At 37.7% G+C, this 20890-nt stretch overlaps 2 protein-coding genes across 8 annotated transcripts in view; both read left to right on the plus strand.

Moving 5' to 3' along the window:
- Positions 1-103: 103 nt before the first annotated feature.
- On the plus strand, positions 104-7866 carry abcd4 (ATP-binding cassette, sub-family D (ALD), member 4). The gene is made up of 19 exons (XM_081352580.1): positions 104-521; positions 648-766; positions 847-974; positions 1573-1712; positions 1841-1957; positions 2390-2515; positions 2665-2715; positions 2819-2913; positions 3141-3262; positions 4966-5057; positions 5173-5265; positions 5897-6102; positions 6183-6274; positions 6415-6451; positions 6698-6747; positions 6821-6873; positions 6960-7036; positions 7150-7265; positions 7378-7866. Exons 1-19 carry the CDS (start codon positions 487-489, stop codon positions 7444-7446), a joined length of 1818 nt encoding a protein of 605 aa, XP_081208706.1. The 5' UTR covers positions 104-486; the 3' UTR covers positions 7447-7866.
- Positions 7867-10268: 2402 nt separating this feature from the next.
- obscnb (obscurin, cytoskeletal calmodulin and titin-interacting RhoGEF b) overlaps positions 10269-20890 on the plus strand; it is a 62620-nt gene continuing 51998 nt past the window's right edge. For all 7 annotated transcript variants that reach the window (XM_081353204.1, XM_081353205.1, XM_081353208.1 and 4 more), the window contains exons 1-11: positions 10269-10423; positions 11742-12813; positions 15748-16017; positions 16126-16386; positions 16648-16950; positions 17439-17705; positions 17794-17900; positions 18168-18336; positions 19362-19637; positions 20104-20379; positions 20514-20789. In XM_081353204.1, the coding sequence (XP_081209330.1) occupies positions 11751-12813; positions 15748-16017; positions 16126-16386; positions 16648-16950; positions 17439-17705; positions 17794-17900; positions 18168-18336; positions 19362-19637; positions 20104-20379; positions 20514-20789 (3268 nt within the window). In that variant the 5' untranslated portion in view covers positions 10269-10423; positions 11742-11750. The remainder of the gene's footprint in view (positions 10424-11741; positions 12814-15747; positions 16018-16125; positions 16387-16647; positions 16951-17438; positions 17706-17793; positions 17901-18167; positions 18337-19361; positions 19638-20103; positions 20380-20513; positions 20790-20890) is intronic.

A 20890-nucleotide genomic window follows, 5' to 3' on the forward strand; every position in this document is an offset into this window, starting at 1 on the left:
GAGGGTGAGCAAATGATGACAGAATTTTCATTTTTGGGGTAAACTATCCATTAAAATGTTCTTCAATGGCTGTATTTCTGCAGTCCTGTCGTAACTCTCCTGTACAGCAGATGGCAGCGGAACACTCGACTAGTCTAGACGTAGACGAAGAAATGTTTGTGTACATGTGATATAAAACAACTTGAAATATAGAAACCTCATTAATTTATTTGCTCATTAATTTGGCGCTACAACATCATTATCATAGATCGCGTATGATTTTATCTCTATTAAATTATTGTAAAAGTAAACGACCGGTCACTTTGTTTATAACTAGTGCTTGTCAGATTTGACTGAATAATGTTTAAGACGCTGTCATATGCTGTTTTAGACTTTGAACCCAAAACGCATCCAATAAACTCCTCTAAGACCTTGAAATAAGCAAAAATCAAAAAGGGAAGATTTGACATTCAGAAGGTTTCATAATACCTGTACCAAACTTTCACAATGCCAGCCATGAAGAAGAACAGCAGTGTGAAAAGGTACTGACATCTCTATATATCTTCTATCATAAGAGAATGAGAAATACAGCTGTTTTTGTGATGACATTTTGAGCCCTACATGTAACTAGTTGACTTGAGTGTGTGTGGATGTGTTTTTACCCCTAGACCAAAGCTGGACTGGAGGTTTCTGCAAAGGTTCTGCAGAATTCTGAAGATCCTCTTCCCATCCTGGTCCAACCTGAGTGTCCGGATGTTCATGACGCTTCTTGGAGTCACGCTTTCAGGTAATAAACTTTTAACATCTGGACTGGCTTCTTTTTGTCTTCTCTCTGTGTTTTTTCAATGTATTTTTCTTTACTTTTAGTCCAGCTTGTGATTTATCAAGTGGGTCTCATTCCGAGTCAGTTCTATGAGGTTCTGTCTGAGAAGAGCTATGGGAAGTTCAAAGATCTGGTGTTGTTTGCGGTTCTGCTCATCCTGATTAATTCAACCGTGAGTTTGGTATTGTATGTACAGTAGTTTTCTGCAAGTTTAGTTTTCAGGAAACAGCATCTGCTAACTAGTTGTAACCCTTGTATTATGTTAAAAATCTGTGTATGATTTTTATATTAGAGTGTGTCACTAGCAATGCAATGATCGTGGTTTCTATTCCCAACAAACTGAACATGGGTGAACTGATAATAATGTACACCTTCAATGCAGTGTACTTTTTTTTTGGATAAAAGCTTCTGCCAAATGTCACAATATTTTTTTCCATATCATACAATAACAATATTTATCACTATATCCATTTACCAGTAATGGGGAAGGAATTGCAGATATCATAATCATTATATACATTTTGTTCTAAATGGCCCTTATGGCCCTAAATTAGAAAAAGTCAAAGAAAAAAATACTTCTGATAGGAGAGTTTAATTGGCTAAACCATAAACTCAAATATGGGTTAAATTGAGCAGCAACATAATTGATTGGCTAGAGACGTACTGCATTTGTGATATGTACTGTATATTGCTTTGGACAGAATTGTCAGCTAAATATCCAATCAAGGGTTCATAATAAATCACTAATCAATAATATATCTGTTCCTCAGCTGAAGAGTCTAGACCAGTACATCTCCAGTCTGCTGTATGTCAGCTGGAGAAAGTCTTTAACTGAAGAAATCCATAACACGTACTTCAAGGGACGCGTTTACTACACCCTCAACATACTGTGCAAAGACATCGACAACCCGTAATGTATTCACACAACATTTGTTTATATGGTTACACTTCAGTACTTAAAGGGATAACTAACCCTTTAAGAGGACTTAATTAAATCGAATGTGTTAATGGTTTATTTTGTGTTTGTGTCATGTTAAGAGACCAGCGCATCAGTCAGGATGTAGAGAGGTTATGTAAGCAGATGAGCACTATGGCGAGTCGACTTCTCATCTCTCCGTTCACTGTGATCTACTACAGCTATCAGTGCTTCAACAGGTCAGAGAGATGCTTGTGTGTTTGTGTTCTGTATAATATATGATGTGATCGTATTTGCCAGTATTCATTATCATCAGTGGCCATTAATGGCATTAAAATATTCTGGACACTTTAGTATAATACATTCATTAAAAAAGTATTTTTTAATGCATTAATTATGCTTTGTAATAATGAATTGTATGATTTCATGAATAATTGTAACCACAGTTCAATACATTCTAATACTTATCTATTCATTGTTACTCATTTAGAAAGTATAATGCATTAAATCACATGACAAACAACACATTTCAGATGTATGCATTTTAACTTTGGTTACAATTATTTATGAATTATTAAGTGCTACTAAATACTCTTGTATCTTTTCATCCCTCTAGTTTTGCACTGAAAGATTTGATAGGATAACTTTTTCTTACCTTGTTGGTGTTGCAGTGCGGGCTGGATTGGATTTGTTAGCATCTTCAGCTACTTTGTGGTTGGAACCATCGTCAATAAGATCTTGATAGGACCCATCGTGTCCATGCTGGTTGAGCAAGAAAAGATGGAGGGAGATTTTAGGTAGACCTATACAAAACGAGAAATAAAAATGACATTCAGAGATGCTAAAGCAGACAGCACTTATCATTAGTTGCCATTGCTATATGATCTTATTCCTTGAATGAATGCAGCAGTATTTCAGCAGTTCTGTTTTGCTCATCTCTTTCCAGGTTTAAACACATGCAAATAAGAGTGAACGCAGAATCTGCCGCCTTCTTCAGGTTAGTTTCCACTTTCAGTATTTCTGCCTGCATTGATCACTATATTTCTCTCACATACTATCAAATCACAGAGCAGGAGAGCATTTGTTGTGTTTTTGATCAGAGCAGGGAAGGTGGAACACATGCGGACTGACCGAAGGCTGCAGATGCTCTTATCCACTCAGAGAAGCCTGATGAACAAAGAGCTCTGGCTTTACAGTAAGACAGCATTCAGAAGATTGTACAGTATATATAAAATGTGCAATATTCCTCACTATTGTTACTGAAAATAAGAAAAATGTAATTTCATGCATTTAACTCTGAACCATCTTCAGGCAAAAAGTGTAATTTTGCAGCCATTAAGCCGCCTTATCAACCAATTTTTAAAATAATGCAGGCTTTCTGTTCTGTTCTCTACAAATGCTTATTGTTTTGCTTCTTTAAAGTTGGGGTAAACACCTTTGACTATCTGGGAAGTATCCTCAGCTATATAGTCATCGCGATCCCCATCTTTGCTGGACAGTATGACGGCCTGACACCTGGAGAACTGAGTGCTCTTGTCAGCAAGGTGAGTTCCTTAAAACTGTATTTAATGTGACTGAAAATGAAAGGTACAGTAGAGTAGGCAATTTTCAGAGAGGCTAGCAAAAGCGAGCTAGCTTTGAAAGCATAAGATCCCACCCTCCCTTCAGAGCGTCTCCAAAGCCACGCCTCCTTCAAAACACATGACTACATGAAACACATAACATTACAATAATAATGAACATAAATAACTTAAAGGTCCCATTTTGTCAAAACTTAAATTTTCTGGCTTTTTTCATGATAGCAGAGGTCTAAGGGCTATGAAACTGCCATATAAGTTTCAAAAGTCAATCCACAGACAAATGCACACAGCCTGCATAAAGTAGCTGTGCCTATTCACGAGCCGTTGTGACTTCCGTATAAATGTGATGTCAGAACTACTCAGTCACCGCCTTCAGTCACCACCCCAACCAATGGTGGGTCACTCAGAAAACAACAAGCCAATCAGAAGAGAGGCTCATGAATATTAAGTAGACAGGCCAAAATCGACCTGTTCTTGGCAGAGCTGAGCTGTAAAAATATATTGAGATTATTGAGGTTTTTGGTACTTATACTGCAAATATATAATCTTAAGGACATCAAAACCTAAAATAAAACTTCAGAAAGGTGTACAATATGGGACCTTTAAAGAGGTCTGACCTGTACCTCTTGACTGCTGCAGGTTGATTTTGGCGTTGATGGTGTTGCCATTGAAATGCATTCATTCGAGTCACAAACCGAGTATAATGTCACAGGTTTACATCTCTTCCAAATTACAGTAGTTATGGTGTGAATGCAGGATAAGCTTGTTGTTTTGGTTCAGGAGGAACTGTAAAAGGTGGCTGCTGTTTCGTTTGCGCTGCTCTGTGACTGACGTCTGTCTAAGGCGCCAGTCACAGAACGCGTTTTTGCTTTGAAAAACACGAGACACGGGCAGTTAAATGGAGAAAAAACGCAAGGTCTCGAGACGTGTTTTTTAAAAGTTTAACTTCTTTTAACTTAACTCATGCGTGAGACGCAGCAAAAGATGCGAGTGCAACAGTCGTACATGTCCGTCTAGCGCGTGTTTACATTGAAAAATAATGGAAAAGTAGCGCAGTGGAATCGAAAAATGCGTTCTGTGTGAACGACCCCTAACTCTGCATAGCATGAAACAAGCTAATGACGTGTGATGTTTGCGTGAGCAAGGGATGAAAATACATACATTGACATGCAGGTCCAAATGCAATGATTGGACGAACATTTTATGGTCCTACGCCTTCAACAGACGATATATGAAGAGTTCAGATGTAATAGCCTCTAAGTGCCATCTGAAATTTTCTTCTAGAATTATAATTTTAATCAAGCTTGTTTATTTAAGTTCAGTAATTTCAATTAAATGGCAATTAATAGGTAATTTTCATTGCCATTTATGTGAAATTACTGAACTTAAATATACAAGCTTCATAAAAATGATCATTCTAGAAGAAAATTTCAGATGGCACTTAGAGGCTTTTGCATCTGAACTCTTCATATATATATACATATAAATACATCTAGACCACTCAACTTAGTGATTGCTATCAGAATATGAACAGACTTTGTTTCTGAAAAAAAAAATGTTTCTGTAACTAATCGCCTACCGTGCCTTTAAGACAAAAACAAGTACTTCTACTCTGAGTGAATCTCGGCTGTCCACAATATGTTAACCACGTCACGTGTCTCTTCCAGAATGCTTTCGTCTGTATCTATCTGATAAACTGCTTCACCCAGCTTATAGATCTCTCAACCACAGTGTCTGATGTCGCTGGATACACACACAGGTGAGATGCACTAAAACTGCTTAAAAGCACATTTTATCGTGCATCAATGTTATGACTGCTTATTGGTTATTGGTTAGCTAAAAAATAGTCTGCTTTATCTTTCTGTTGGTTCCAGAATTGGAGAATTGCGGGAAGCGATGGCAGACATTGCCAAGAAACAGTGTGACTATGAGTGGTATGATCCGCTGTTAAAAGATGAATCTTACAGGTAATTGAATGATTGAAATTGAAACGGGTAAATTAAACTAATTGAAAGTTGTTTAGATTTGTTCACATCATTTCAAGACTCGATACCGAGATCTAACGCAGATCTAAAAGAGTTCCTGGTAGTCCAGAATGAGCAGTTTTATTTTAGTATCAATGATATACTATTACAGTTTTTTGTATTTTGATTCTATTTTTAGATTTTCGGTTTTCATTGTAAATTTAAATTTATGGTTTTAGTTAACAATAATAATTTTGCACAGTAAATGCTATATCTTTGCGTTAATCCATGCTAATTCATTCTAGCAATGTGTTAATTCATGTTAGCAATGTGTTAAAACATGCTAGCAACATGCTAATTCATGTTTGCAACGTGTTAAAACATGTTAGTAACTTGCTAATTCATGTTAGCATTGAGCTAAACATGTTAGCAACATGCTTATTCATATTAGCAATGTGTAAAAACATGTTGGCAACATGCTAATTAATGTTAGCAATGTATTAAAACGTGGAAGCAATGTGTTATTTATAAATCTGCTACAAACATGCTAGCAAAAAAAGTTTGTTCCAATGAACTTTACTTTCTTGCTATCATTGTTGCAATCTTGTTAACAATCATAATAATTCTCTATCAGTGATCGGGAGCTTCACAGTGTCCCAGCAGACGCGGCGTTTGTGCTGGACCGTCTCTCCTATAAATCACCCAGATCAGAGGAGCTGCTGGTGAAGGATCTGACCCTAAAGATCAGTCAAGGAATGCACCTGCTCGTGGTGGGAAACACGGGAACAGGGAAGACCTCCCTACTGAGGGTCCTCAACGGCCTGTGGGAACCATGCAGTGGTACATGACAGGAGATAAAATGATCAGATGTAGATGAACAAATCTGCATCGTTGAATCATACTGCTTTCCTGTTTCTCAGGGTCTGTGGAGATGACCACATGTTTTGGACCGAGGGGTGTGCTCTTCCTGCCACAGAAAGCATATCTTACTGATGGCACTCTTAGAGAACAGGTGAGAGAAGAAAAAAAAATTTTTTTATGCAATTATGCAGAAATCTACATATCATTTTGTTAGTAAAAACAATTATTGAGAACAAAAATGTGCTTATGTCATTTTGATACTGACACTAATTTGCTGGATTTCCCTTGTAGGTTATCTATCCATTAAATGATATATATCCTTCCTCAGGTACAGATTAACCTAATTTAAAAAAAAAAAATCTGATATGAATTATTTAAATAATATAGCTCAAATATATGCATGTAATGTACTTTGTGTATGAAATGTGTTATATAAATAAACTTGCCTTATTATATAAGCCAATGCAAACTTATCAAGATCTTGAAGACGTTTGTAAACTACACACTTCTGGTGTTGTAAATGTAGATTATGATGACATTTCACACTTTCAACCAATATAAATTCTTCTTTTAGGGTCTATAGATGATGAAAGAATATTAAAATACCTGGAACTTGTTGGTTTGGTAAGACTGATCTTCCTCTTTATAATTTTCTGTCTTTTAAAGCTGTTTTGTAAGTGTGTTCTTTGTATGTCAGTCGAATCTTCTGACCAGAATCGGAGGACTGGATACACAAGTGAACTGGAACTGGTGAGAAATGAGTATTAATATGTGGATATGAAAAATGTGGGTGTTTTATGTCATAAAAATAGGATTCCCTTGTTTTTTTTTTACAGGTATGATGTTTTATCACCAGGAGAAATGCAGAGGCTTTGCTTTGCTAGACTGTTTTACTTGCAGCCCAAATATGCAGGTCAGTTCCTGCATAGTCTCGTCAGATTTCCTGTAGTTTTAATAGCTATAATCAGTCAGATTAGTCTCATTCATGTGGCCTGTGTCGTGAGTAAAACATGCAGTTTGATTTAGTACTGGATGAGGCCACGAGCGCTCTGACGGAGGAGGCCGAGGGTCAGCTCTATAAGGCCTGTAAGCAGCTGGGAATGACCCTCATCAGTCTGGGTCACCGAAGCACTCTGGAAAAGGTGACAATATGTGACCTTTTCACGTTCACCAACACAACACCACAAACATTACTGAGAACTTTTGTATGGCCTCTTGATAGATTTTTTTTTTTAATGTGTGCTCTTTAAACAGCATCATGATGTCATGCTGCGACTGTGTGGAGGTGGCCAATGGGAGCTCACCAAACTCAGAGAGGCGTGAACCTTCAGACTTGCACTATAATGAAGAAGATATTGGTCCGGTTTATGGTTGTGGGTGCATCCATCCTTGAGACCCTAAAGAAATCTATGTTGTAATGTTTACTTGAAAGCATACTGTGATTTGCTGAAGTTTTTGATACACTGATAATACTGGTTAGATACTGATAGATAGAGACAAAGGTTTTTGTTGTTGATGATGTTTTTATGCAAGTATTTGCTGCTTCATTCAACCTTTATTGGTTGTTTCTTGCCAAACGGATTTGCAAAAAAAAAAAAAAAAGGGATTGCTGTAATAAAGAACATTTAAGAGTATTTCCAAAATAATTTGAGAAAAAGTGCTTATAGAATGTATTTCAAATATATATTTTATAAATATTAAATATTTTATAAACATGACTGATATTAAACTATTAATGGCCACACAAATGTCTAAATGTTGATTTTGGTCATATGTGTTTTTAACGTACTTTTAGTGTTTGCTACAAAAAAGTGCAATTTCTCTGCCTGACCAATAGAGGGCCAACATTTTCCAGCCACAGAGCTGAATAACAATTCAGATCCATTAATAATATTGCATGAGTTTATTAATCTCATAAGTTAAAATATTAACTAGCTCTCTGTTCCTAACACATACTGCATTAATTCATTTGGGCAGTGAATACTTAAAAAAAAAAAACTCGAATGTATTATTATGTATTTGAATATTGATACAAAAGTATTTAGCACATCTATCCGCAAAGACATGCACATTTGGAGGAAGTACAGGAGATGGTGAAGAAATGTACCTCCCCACTATATCTTGTTGCTAAAACACTATATATTTGGCTCAGAGTTAAACTTAGAAAACTTTCTCACTTTATATGTTTAGAAACAACTTCTGTTCTTATGTATTTATAGTATTCTGTATATATATATATGGCATAATTTACATCCTCTGGCCACAGTGAACTGTATTTATCTTTAAGGGACTTGCAGCAAGATGGAATATATCTGTTGCCCTGTAGGAGAACACGTAAAGTAGTTATAGAGTTTAAACAGCTAGTTCTTCCATGAAAGAAACATGGCATAACCAGACATTTAGCAAAAGCAAAATGATCCCTACCACCAAAGAGTTCGACTGATCCCACTGCTTGAGTTTCAGGCAGTTTTAAATGTGAGCACAGCCTATCTGCTGCTGTCAATCAACAGGCACACTGGAACAGATAACGGGAAAGGCCCACTATCCTTTCAGGAAAATATGAGACAACCAGTAGAAGAATAACCAAACCGTCACAAGGGTTTGTGAGTGTGTCCATTATTAGTAAATTGAGCAATGAACTAGTTCAGATTAATCAGAATTTAGATATTTTTATGAATTGAAACCTATATAGTCAAACTCAAATTCAGACACCAGATATAATTTTTGATTTTTTTTACTAGTGGGTGCAGGACACTATAGCTCATTTATGTAAGTGAGGATAGCAAAATAAAGTAAATTTTGACATAATACCCACAAATTCTTCATACAGTAGAATACCAGTGAAAATGATACAAAATTTGGGACCAAAAATTATTCAGACACTTTGACCTGACCATGTTTTGCTTAATGTTTTTTCTTTAATTGCTAATCTGACATTTTTACACCACAGACTGAACAAAATTAAGCATTGCTTGGTCATTGGTTGACCTAAACTTGTATTATCTAATAGTGCACTTAAATTTAACAGCTGACAGCTTTTCAACCTAATTCATCTATGAGACAGTCTAACAGAAGGATGGACAAAACCAGTGAAATATCAACTGATTTGATAAGTCTGAGTTCTTGTCATATTTTATTACCATTTTCTAAACTATAGTGAATAAACTGTGATAATGTGAGAAATGTAGAAAGGTGTCTGAACACATTTTTGGTTTAACTGTGTGTGTATATATATATGTATATATATATATATATATATATATATATGTATGTATATATATATATATATATATATATATATATATATATATGTGTATGTATATATATATATATATGTATATATATATATATATGTATATATATATATATATATATATATATATATATATATATGTATATATATATATATATATATATATATATATATATATATATATATATATATATATATATATATATATATTTATTTATTACATATATTTTTTTTTACATATTACAATTTAAGATCATGGTTTTCTATTTGAATATACTTTAAAATTTCATTTATTTCTGTGTTATTTCCGTCAGCATCATTTCTCCAGTCTTCAGTGTCACATGATCCTTCAGAAATCATTCTAATATGCTGATTTGATTCTCAGTTATTACCAGTGTTGGATACAGAATTTTTTGAAACCTGTGATACTTTTTTCATACTTTTGTAACAATATAAATATTTACTATCACTTTTATAAATTTATGATGTGTACATATTTTTTTATTTCAGGTTAATTGGGACACTTTTTGCCATTAAGATGACTGGGAAAAGTGTCCCAATCAACCTGTATTCCCCCCTATACAGTATTTCCTGCTGGTCACGATTGCACAAGTATCTACTGCAATAGCAAGTAATACCTTGAGCCCATCGAATTTAACAGTAATCCGCAGTTTGTGACTGCATAAAGTAAATAGAACAATAGCATTTTAATACCTTAAAAATAGCTTGGTACTTAGTTGGAGAAAGTGTCTAAACTGTTCAAACGGATTGCCATACAGCGGGTTGCAGTGAGGCTGTTCAACAATAACAGTTCCTTCACCTCAGTCAGACATTTGCTCCGGTAAGTGACGGATCTATTTTGAACGGGAGGTTGGACAGAAAGAAGAGCGTCACACAGAAAGCAAAGACACTGGGGGATAAAACACACTGTCCTCCTCCTCTACAGTTCACGGAATTTACCTGTTTTCTCGCGGATATTTTCGCATGCCAGTATAGGATATATATGAACATCTGCACCGGTTTACCATCTAGCCTGAGGAGAAAAAGGTAAGAGTCATTTTTTTAAATGAAATTCTGAAAGGTGAAAACTTTTAATATGAGGGAAGACTTCACTCTCGTTTTTTTTAAATGGTTTTATTTTATTAGAGAAACTTCGCAAATTCAACAAGTTTGAATTGATTACGTTTCTTTATTATTTGTGTCGTATTAAGTCTAAATTTAAACACTAGGCTACATTGTTTTAATTGTGAAACATATATAAAAAAATAAATAAAAAATGTAAAGAAAGATCCACCCAGACGAAAACGTCTGTCGCTCTTTGAAACTAAATTTATAGTACAGAAAAAATGCCATTGACAAAAACATACATGTCCTATCACACAGCAGGTCGGATCTCTTCTACAAATGGACATACTGCAGACAGAGCCCGACAGCTGAGGTTATTTTTGGGACAGGCAGCTTAGGGTATGAGGTGTCAGAGATGGCAAATGTCATGCTTTTCAAAGATCAACATCCTTTTGTTTAATTTTATAATACTGGGATTTCATCTCATCAGTAAAACTGACTTTCTGTGGTCAGATTTCACTAGATTAACCACTGTTCTGTTGGAGGTAGATGTAGATTGTTGACCTTTTTTTAAAGATGTAGGGCAATAAGAGTATTGTTGCTTGATATATGATTTCCAAGGTTCTTTTGCATTTGTTATTCTGTGTAAAGTTCTGTCAAAAGTGGACCATGTAAGTTTTCCATGGTTTGTGGCTTTGTCCATTTTCTTTGAGGTCATCTATATATTACTGTTCAACAAAACATTTAAGATATAATTTTTAGTCCCTTTAAATTAACAGTAGTTGACCAAATATATTTTCTTTGAATTTAGTTGAACTTGCATGCATGAAAGTGTTCTTGTGTAACACTGTGGCTTTATTACAGTATATCATGTGGATGCTTGTGTAGTGTCACCTGACAGATACATAGAAAAAGTTTGAATCTCAAAAAGGCCATAGTTATTTTAAACCCTTTTAACAAGGTTTATACACTAGACTCTAGTCATTCAATCAACTATTATCTATACTTATTTGTGGTGGGGAAACAGGAGAGCTTTGAGTGAGCATCTCTAAAAGTAGGCATCTCTCATGTCTCAAAATGTCTATTTCAGGATCCTTGACATGGTTATTTGTCATTAGCAGATTATAAAAACTGACTTAAAGTATATTCATTTCAGGAGCAGATTTCCAGAAACATTCTGTAGTTGGGTAGCTATATAATGGTGACAGTGTGCAAATATGTAAAACTTTATAATCTCAAGTTCATATGTTTCTCCTCTATTCATGTACTTTTATTAAAGTGTGTTGTTTCATCTCTACAGAAAGCAGTAATGGATCAGAATCTGTTTGGTGGGGCTCCACGCTTCCTAACCCGACCCAAGGCCTTCTCGCTGAGTGTGGGACGAGATGCCTCCCTCAGTTGCACTATTGTGGGAAACCCTGTACCTGTAGTAACCTGGGAGAAAGAAAAAATGCTTCTTTCTGCTGGGGGACGCTTCAAAACAGTCGACGATGGTGACGTTTACCGACTTACCATCTACGATCTAACTCTAGAAGACAGCGGTCAGTACATGTGTCGTGCCAAGAACAATGTCGGAGAGGCATACGCAGCTGTGACGCTGAAGGTGGGATTGCCGGAAACTGTGGTAGATCGTGCTCCAGTGTTTACAGTGAAGCCTGTTTCCACCCGTGTGGGTCTAGGGGGTGATGTTACCTTCTATTGTCGTGTGGCAGCCCATCCAGCACCTAACTTTGACTGGGAAAAGGATGGCCGCTACCTGGGTGAGACCAACCGCATCAAGATAACCTCAGAAAATGAATCCAGCTCCTTGAGGATCCAGAGCGTCAGGAGCTTGGACAGTGGTACCTACACCTGCCGTGTGCAGAACTCCATTGGCCGCTCTCAGTCCGCTGCCACTCTGGTGGTGGACCTTCAAGATACTCGTCTCCTGAATGCAGACAAGAGCACATCCCTCCTCTCGCAAATGCAGAAGCGGAAAGAAGAGATGCGGAAGGATATCTCTTTCTACCGCACCATGGAAAGTTCCTCAACATCATCTTCCAAGATCACAGAGGAACTTGATCAGGAGCAGAGGGTTTCGGCCTTAACCAGCATGTTGCCCAAAGGTGTGTTTACCCGAACATGCACTGTGACCGAGGGTAAACATGCAAAGCTTAGCTGTTTCGTCACAGGCCATCCCAAACCTCAGATCATCTGGAGGAAGGATGGGGGGAACATCAGCGAGGGTCGCAGACATGTTATGTATGAGGACCAGGCTGAGAATTTCATCCTCAAGGTGCTCTACTGCAAACAGAGCGATAATGGGCTGTACACCTGCAATGCATCCAACATGGCTGGACAAACCTATAGTGCTGTGCTAGTGATCGTCAAAGGTAAGAATAATGCCTGGAGGTATATATTTGGTCAATTTATGCATCTTAATTGATCCATTTGCTATTAGATTGAGTATTTACAGTGCATTCTGTTTAAACTTAGATGTTTACAAGATGATGCTAATGTGGGCCATAAAAACCTTTTGTCTATTGTTTGAGGCTTGCAAACTTCCATACACTGGCATAGTCATTTCTGGGGGAAGTAATAAATTCATTAGTGGCTTGAACAACCAGATGCATTCATACTTAGCTGAGTTGGTCTATTCCTAAAGCTATAGCCAATCAGTAAGTGACAAAGGGCCAAATTTACTCAGAACTTGCTCCACCGCAAACCCTCTTTTGGCATTGGCAAACTACTGTCAGGATTTACTAAAGGCACGCAGTGAAAAAATTGGCCCTGAAAAGGTGTGGACAGGTTTATTTTTGCGGCTGAATTTATTGGATACACATTTGTAGGAGTTTCCCTTTCAGACACAAAATTTATGGGAGGAGAGTATTAAAATGAATCATGCAAGGTGATTTACTAAGGTTTACGCTAGTTGATTTACTGGTATTTTCTCCATTATTTAACGGCCAAAAAAAGCATGCTTAAACCAGATGCTAATTTGCACTGCTCTTGGTAGATTGCGTTGGTCATTACGGAAATTATCCGGCTGCATCTGTGTTCTAATATGTGGAAGGTTTTGCACGCAATTTACTGACGACGCAGTAGATCACGCGCAAAACTTTCTACTCACATCGTCACTTTTTGGTAATTTTGCTTTCACGCTAATTTGCCCTATTTAGTAAATCTGCTAGGCGCAGGCTAACTGTAAATACCCCTTGGTTATGTCACAGAATACATCTTAAATTCATAATAAAAGTGAAATCAGGATGAAAGTTTCCCTTTAGAATTACACAAGTACAGTGGTTTACAAAATCATGTATCAGTCGGTAAGTATCATTATTTTATAGAGTCTGGCAGATAGGAACACTACATCAGCACAATAACTACCGTGTTAAAATACAGTTAGCCCTTTTAAACCACCAACCTTTAAACTGAAATTGTATCAACTAATGAAAGTCATCTTTGCCTTCCAGCTCATTCTCTGCTTAGCAAAGTGCTTGCAAGTGTTCGAACAGGGTGTAGCATTACAACTATTTTCTGCTGGTGATGATTAGTTCACAGTTGTTGTAATGGCTAGTTGCAAACTCACTTCTGACGCCATTATGTGGGAGACTTTCCAAGTGATGTCTTCAGGGTTTGAAACATTGATCTGTATCCAAATTCTTTGTTAACTAAGCCTACATTAAGACAATGATTTTCATAGTTGTATACATTTTGTATGTTTACACAGAGTTCTAATTTTAGCCAGAAGTGTAGCAATAGTATTTTCTTTCCTTGCTCCTTGGTCTTAATCTCGACTATCATGCCACAGGCACCTTAGAGAAAGGTCACAGAAACTTAGCCGAATGCCAGTCCACCATTGCAGTACAAAAAGCAGTGACGCCCCTGTGTAGGGATTAGGAGGGTGAAGTTCATGACATTTGTTTTGTGTAAACATGTTCAAATTTCAGATGACTGACTTGGTGGTAAAGTAGAGCCAATGGCATAGCCCTATCTGTTGGATAAAAACATATTAAACATCAAGCATAGCGTTAGTTCTGACAGGTCACGTTAGTCAAGCTCGCGTCAGCTGACCCTCAGCTGATCCACATCTACCTATAGGAATACGACGCCTATCACCGTACACATATATAAGCTCCTTCAGTATTATCAGCAGCTATCGTGTTTCTCAGGAGCTAATTACCCTCCTCCATCCCCAGCTCCTCCTGTTGCCCAGTCAGGATTTGGCATTCTGATTCGCCTTGAATCAGAATAAATTCTCAATTATGTTGTGCTTTAAAATCATGAATTATATATATTTGCAAACTTTCATGTTGGTTCTGTTCTGTTTACCCCAAGGGGGGTTATTGCTGCTCTCCCTGCTCTTATCCATGCTAGGCTTCATGAAGCGCAGCGAGTTCTCGCCCAGAACGGAACCATACCGCCAATCCAAACTGTATGCTAATTGTCAATCGTATTTGACGGTAGTGGTCCTGACAGAAATCATATGAAGTCTAAAATGTATTTATTTAATTTGATGGCCAGCTTTATTCTTTAGATGTATTCATTGCTGATGTCACTTGTTTAAGGACCTGTTCACATATCGCGTCTTTTGCGCGCGCAAGTTCGTTATTTCAAATGTAGGCGCAGTATGCGCGCTCATAATGGAAGCGACGCGGTCGCGGTGCGACGCGCTCGTTTTTTTCCAAGCGCGGCCGCGCCGCATCGAGATAAAAACATCTCAACTTTCCAGAATGCCGCAAGCGCACCGCAGGTCACGTGACAAAAACCAAGCTTAGCAACGACAGACGCCTCCGGAGCGCAACCACCCGAGCGCTTTGGAAAAAGGAGAACGCGGCGCGCCTAGCGTTTTCTATGCGTTTTTAGGCGCGATATGTGAACGCCGCCTAAGATGTTATTACACCTAGTTCATTTGAGGCACTCTTAAGTGGTCTTGTGCCAAAATAATGTGTATACTGTATATGAAGTAAACACCCCAAATAATCTCAGGCCCACCTAAAAAACCCACAAACAAACTGTAGTTGATGATTTCGTTTGAGTATGGTTCATTTATCGGTACATTTGTGATCCACTTTTAAGTTCACATACATTATGAACACCAAAAGCACTGTGGTACCTTGGAGTGGTCTCCCATTCCGGTTCACTTTTAAATGAACATTGAACTTTTAATGAGGTACTAGATATGGAACCTCCCTAACCGTTATCATTGTCTTCTTGAAGACCTAATCAATATGAAACCACAAGGAACCAAATTATGACTGCCAGCTAAAAAGAACTTACTGTGTATGTCTTCTGTATATTCACTATATTCAACATGTCCTTGCCAGAGCCAAAGATTCCATTCAAGAGAAAGCTGCAGGATGTTGAGGTGAAGGAGAAGGAAACGGCAACACTGCAGTGTGAGGTACCAGTGTCGGAAACAAAGGCTAACTGGTTTATGGAGGAGACCCGTCTGGAGGAATGCACCAAGTACCGCATGGATGTGGAGGGGACCCTGCGCCGCCTCACTATTCACAATGTCACCACCAACGATGATGCCGTCTATATCTGTGAGATGAAGGAAGGCAGTCGCACTGTGGCCGAACTTACAGTGCTGGGTAAAATCTTTGAGAGGAAGCCCATCACCACCATTCCAATATGGTTTATTTTGTTAGCTTGAATGATGATGGATTACTTGTGATTTGATGTTCTTTCTGCATTTTCAGGCAATATCACTAAAAAGCTGCCGAGGAGGACAGTGGTGCCGGTTAGCGATACTGTGATCTTCTGTGTGGAGCTGGAGAAACCAGTAGATGATGCATACTGGACCAGGAATGGGGAGAAGCTGAGAGAGGACTCCCGAATTATTATCGCCCGCATTAACAGACAGTACACACTGACCATTCGTGAATGTACCGCGGAGGACTCTGGTGAGGTGGCCTTCATCGCCCATGACTGTAAGACCTCCACCCGCTTCTCTGTCACAGGTGAATACATTTGTAAATCAGACCACTACCTTTCCAAAAGATTTTACAAGAGGTTTTTTGCCTTCTTGTGACTCAGAAACCTCATATCTGCCACAGGAATCACAATTTTATGACACTACAGCTACTATGTGATGGTATTCGTACTCCATTTCTTTGATGGAATATGTGTGGAAACAATTCAACACAATTGCTTGTGACATTTACAGTAGAGAGATTCTTTTTCTTTAACCTTATTAACAATAATTTTAACTTTGACCTCAGCACCGAGGAAACACCCACCAGATCCCCCAGTTGAACCAACGGTGCGGAACAAAACAGATTCATCGATCACACTGTGCTGGTCTCCACCGGACAGTGAACGGCCTGTGCCCATCACCGGCTACTTCTTGGAGCGCAGGAAGGTTGGAGCCCAAACCTGGGTTAAAATCACTAGCACGACTGTGTCGAGCACTGAATATACCTTCAGCGAAATCCCAGAGGAAGCGAGCTATCAGTTCCGTATCGCAGCGGTCAATGATTTCGGTCAGAGTGTCTACTTGGAGGTTCCTGGAACATTTTATCTTGGTGAGAAAGGCTTTGTTGATTGCTGTGGACAGTCATAAAATACACATAAAAAAATACAAAAAAGTCGCTGTTTGGATTTAAATTGGCAAATGCTTAATGAGTCTATGATTGGATCATTATTGCAGTGATTATTATGGATCTATCATGTTATATGTTTGGGAACAGTTCTTTTAACCCTAATTGATGGAGTGTGTAGCTTTTCATTTCTTAAACAACCATGTAGGCGGACACATCATGGCCATATTTCAGAATGACAATGTCAAGATTCCTCAGGCTCAAATTGTGAAAGAATGGTTGAGGGAGCATGAAGAATCATTTTCCATCAATAGGTCCATCCATTTTTGGTCAAGATCTTGTATTAACAATGCAATTCAAGCATTCTGTAAGGTCTACAGCGACTTTTTTTCTTGGCTGGGCAGTGTATAAACCAATATAAAGTTATATAAATCAGTATATTCCAATAAGTATTTTGGAATTTGTTTGATCAGAGCCCACAGCGTCAGTGAAGACAGGCCTGGTGAGCTGCTGTGCACATGCAGACGAAGAAGCCACCTTCACTGTGGAGCTCTCGGGCGTATGTTCTGGCTCCTGGACCATAAATGACCGAATGATCCGCAGTGGATCTGAGTATCTGATCACACGCTCAAAGACCACACACACGCTGGTCATCAGGGAGGTGTCCATGGCGCTGAACGGGGCACAGGTCAAGTTTGTGGGTGGCGGATCTCAGAGCGTTTGCACGCTTACTGTGAAAGGTAAGAAAGTAACAGTTTCTGAAAACTAAAGTACAATAACTTTACTTCAACAATGTTCCTGATTTTTTTTTTTCTTGATGTTCTTTAGCTGCACCATCACGTTTCACCAGTAAGTCTTCTCAGGTTGAGGTATTTACTTTCAGCAAGCACTCCTCTGCTCAGATGCACACAGAAGTGTCCGACTCAAGTGTCCAGGTGACAAAATGCACGTTTTTTTTGTCTTGCAAAATCCAAATAAAATGTTTAAATATACATTAAGTATTTTACGTTTTTTTAAATGCTTGCTCGTATCGGAGTTTAAACTGTATTGTCCAACAAGTGGCACAGTTGATTTTTGAGATGCATTGCCCTTACAAAACAGACAAAATCCAAATATCTACAGTAATAGATGTGTGGACATGATGAGTAATAAGTCAATTTTTTCTTTTTGACAATTAACTACATGTACTGTCTGTGCTGCAGGTTGTTTGGATGAAGAATGGGAAGGAGCTGAGGATGGGTAAAAAATATGAAGCCACAAGTGTGGAGCGCAAACGCATACTGACAGTCCACAACGTGGACCTTGAGGACGTGGGCATTTATGAATGCATGTGTGATGGGGATAAAATGTCTGTCCAACTTACCCTTAAAGGTGAAACAGGCAATTTTTCTCTTCACTTACTGACCTTCAGTTACTTTAAGCTTTTTATAGCCTCTATTTCCAACTAGCCTCTATTTCTGTTTTAGCCTCTCTATATATATTTCAAGCTTAAAATGATATTAATTATACAGTTATTTACAACAATTTTAAATTGAAGTACGTGCTGCTTGCAGTCTACTATTTAGGAATTTCCCAAGAATTAAAGTCATTGCTGAGTAGTCAGTGCTTCATATATATCCCAGCTTAGTGCAGAGATTTCTGAGTGGATAAATGGTGCAAGCGGTCAGTGTTGACAGCTAGGAACAGCTGAGCTCAAGCTTCTCAACAGGAAGTGTTAGAAGATGTGTTTTAACACTTCTGCTTAGCACTCATACACTCAGGTATCATATATTAAATATGCTTTGGGGCGAGATTTATGATGTGCTCTCAATGGTATTTAAGGTACTACTATATATATAAAACTATTAGGATACAAAATGTGGCTAAACAGGATGTACAATTTATATTTAATTTAGCTTGATTTTTGGAAATAATTTAATATGATACTGATATCATACTTAAAACCATTTTAATAACTATATTTATTATTTCATTTTGGGAACATAATATTTAAGCAGTTGGTAGTAGCATAAACCCAATTATAAATGCAAATACTCTCACATAAAGGCATAAAAACAACGTTGAAAATATTTTACAGTAGAATTACATGTATTTTATCTTTTTTAAATATAAATATTAATTTTTCACTGTATGGTAACCAATTTTTTATTTTTTTTTACAGCAGCATTTTATATTATTTTTTCATTGAAATGACTAACATGATCAATGCAAACTCATATTTAATATACATGTTCCTGACTGTTAATGTAAATGTAAATCAGGAGAGTTTCAGTTGTCACATCTGTTTGACTATTTCTTGCCATGTTTGATATGTTTTCTATAATCCATTTCATATTCCTAATCATGTTAAAATTACAGAGAGGTATGGCATCTAATCCTCCATTTTACCCTAACAGAAGAACCAACTAAGTTTGTTAACAAGCCGAGGACTCAGCCCCAGGAGAGTGATGCTCTGGTGGGCGACGTGGTGTTGAGCTGTGAGGTTGCTTCTCCTGGAACCGCTGTTGTGTGGAAGAAAGAACAGATAGAAATAACGGAGGACAAGAGGACAACTTTTATGTCTCAAGGGACGCAAAGGAAGCTGGTCATCAGGGGTGCCAAGCAGAGCGATGAAGGACACTACTCGTGTGAGACGGCAGAGGACAAAATGACATTCCTGGTCAAGATAAAAGGTAAGACTATGCGCTAATTAGTCTTAAACTAAAAATTTAAATGAGCAGGATTAATCAGACATGCCACAATACCTAATTAATGTCATAACTTTATGGTTTTTTGAACAGTGAAGCTAAACGCTAAATGCTCCTACAGCTAATAAATGATTTAATAAGTGAAATTAAAAGTTATATCAGCCTTGTATAAGTTATATTAAAGTTTAGCATGTCATTTATCATACCATTGTCAGATCTTACTGTGGACAGCAATGGTCCTTTGAAGGTACAGCTCTTTCCAAGAAGTATCTTGAACCTTGAATACAAAAAATTCTAGATTATTTTCTGGGAAACAATCCCTTTGAGGTTGTTGAAATTTGCATAACATTTATTATTAGTCCAGTGTTTTTGTCCATTTTGGAGATGTATGAGATATTTTTGCGGTGCAGAACTATATATGTTTCACTAAAAGAATAAATGTCCTTTTTAGAAACTCGGGCTGCTTTCTCCAACAAAGATTCTTATCAGAAAGAGGTGAAGGTTTCAACTTCCCAGAAAGCCACACTGAGCTGTGAAGTTTCTGATGCCAAAACTGAGGTGAAATGGTTTAAAGATGGCAAGCAGTTGAGCTCCAATAAGACTGTCCACATGGAGTCAAAGGGCAAGAGCCGTCAGCTGGTGCTGGAGAACGTGGAGAAGAAGGATGCTGGAGAATATACCTGTGAAGTTGGGAATGAAAAGCTGGTCTTCAAGATTCGGGTGGAAGGTAAGAACAACATGCCAGTGTTTTGTCTTGTTTTTTTTTAAGGTTCCATTCACTCAATTAAACATGACCAAAGTTTACATAAACCTAAATGTAGTTTCTGATACTGTATTCCTAAACATTGATTTCTGCACCAGACATTCAAGCTGCCTTCACCAACAAGGACTCCTATCAGAAGGAAGTCAGAGTAGCAGTTTCCCAGAAAGCCACACTGAGCTGTGAAGTTTCTGACCTCAAGACTGAGGTGAAATGGTTCAAAGATGGCAAACAGTTGAGCTCCAGTAAGACTGTCCACATGGAGTCAAAGGGCAAGAGCCGTCAGCTGGTGCTGGAGAACGTGGAGAAGAAGGATGTTGGAGAATATACCTGTGAAGTTGGGAATGAGAAATTGCTCTTTAAGATTCAGGTGGAAGGTAAGAACAACATGCAGTGTTTTATCTTGTTTTTTTTTTTTTTTTTTTTTTTATTATTTATTATTGTTTGTTTTTTAAGGTTCCAGTGACTTAATCAAACA

This window comes from Scardinius erythrophthalmus (assembly GCF_964197995.2).
Source record: "Scardinius erythrophthalmus genome assembly, chromosome: 22".
In the NCBI taxonomy this organism is placed as follows: domain Eukaryota; kingdom Metazoa; phylum Chordata; class Actinopteri; order Cypriniformes; family Leuciscidae; genus Scardinius; species Scardinius erythrophthalmus.

Coding starts and splice junctions, on each gene's coding strand:
- abcd4 (XM_081352580.1), top strand. CDS start 487: ATGCCAGCCATGAAGAAGAACAGCAGTGTGAAAAG. Junction 2,914..3,140: donor CAAAGAGCTCTGGCTTTACA/GTAAGACAGCAT, acceptor GCTTCTTTAAAG/TTGGGGTAAACACCTTTGAC. Junction 5,266..5,896: donor TTAAAAGATGAATCTTACAG/GTAATTGAATGA, acceptor ATTCTCTATCAG/TGATCGGGAGCTTCACAGTG.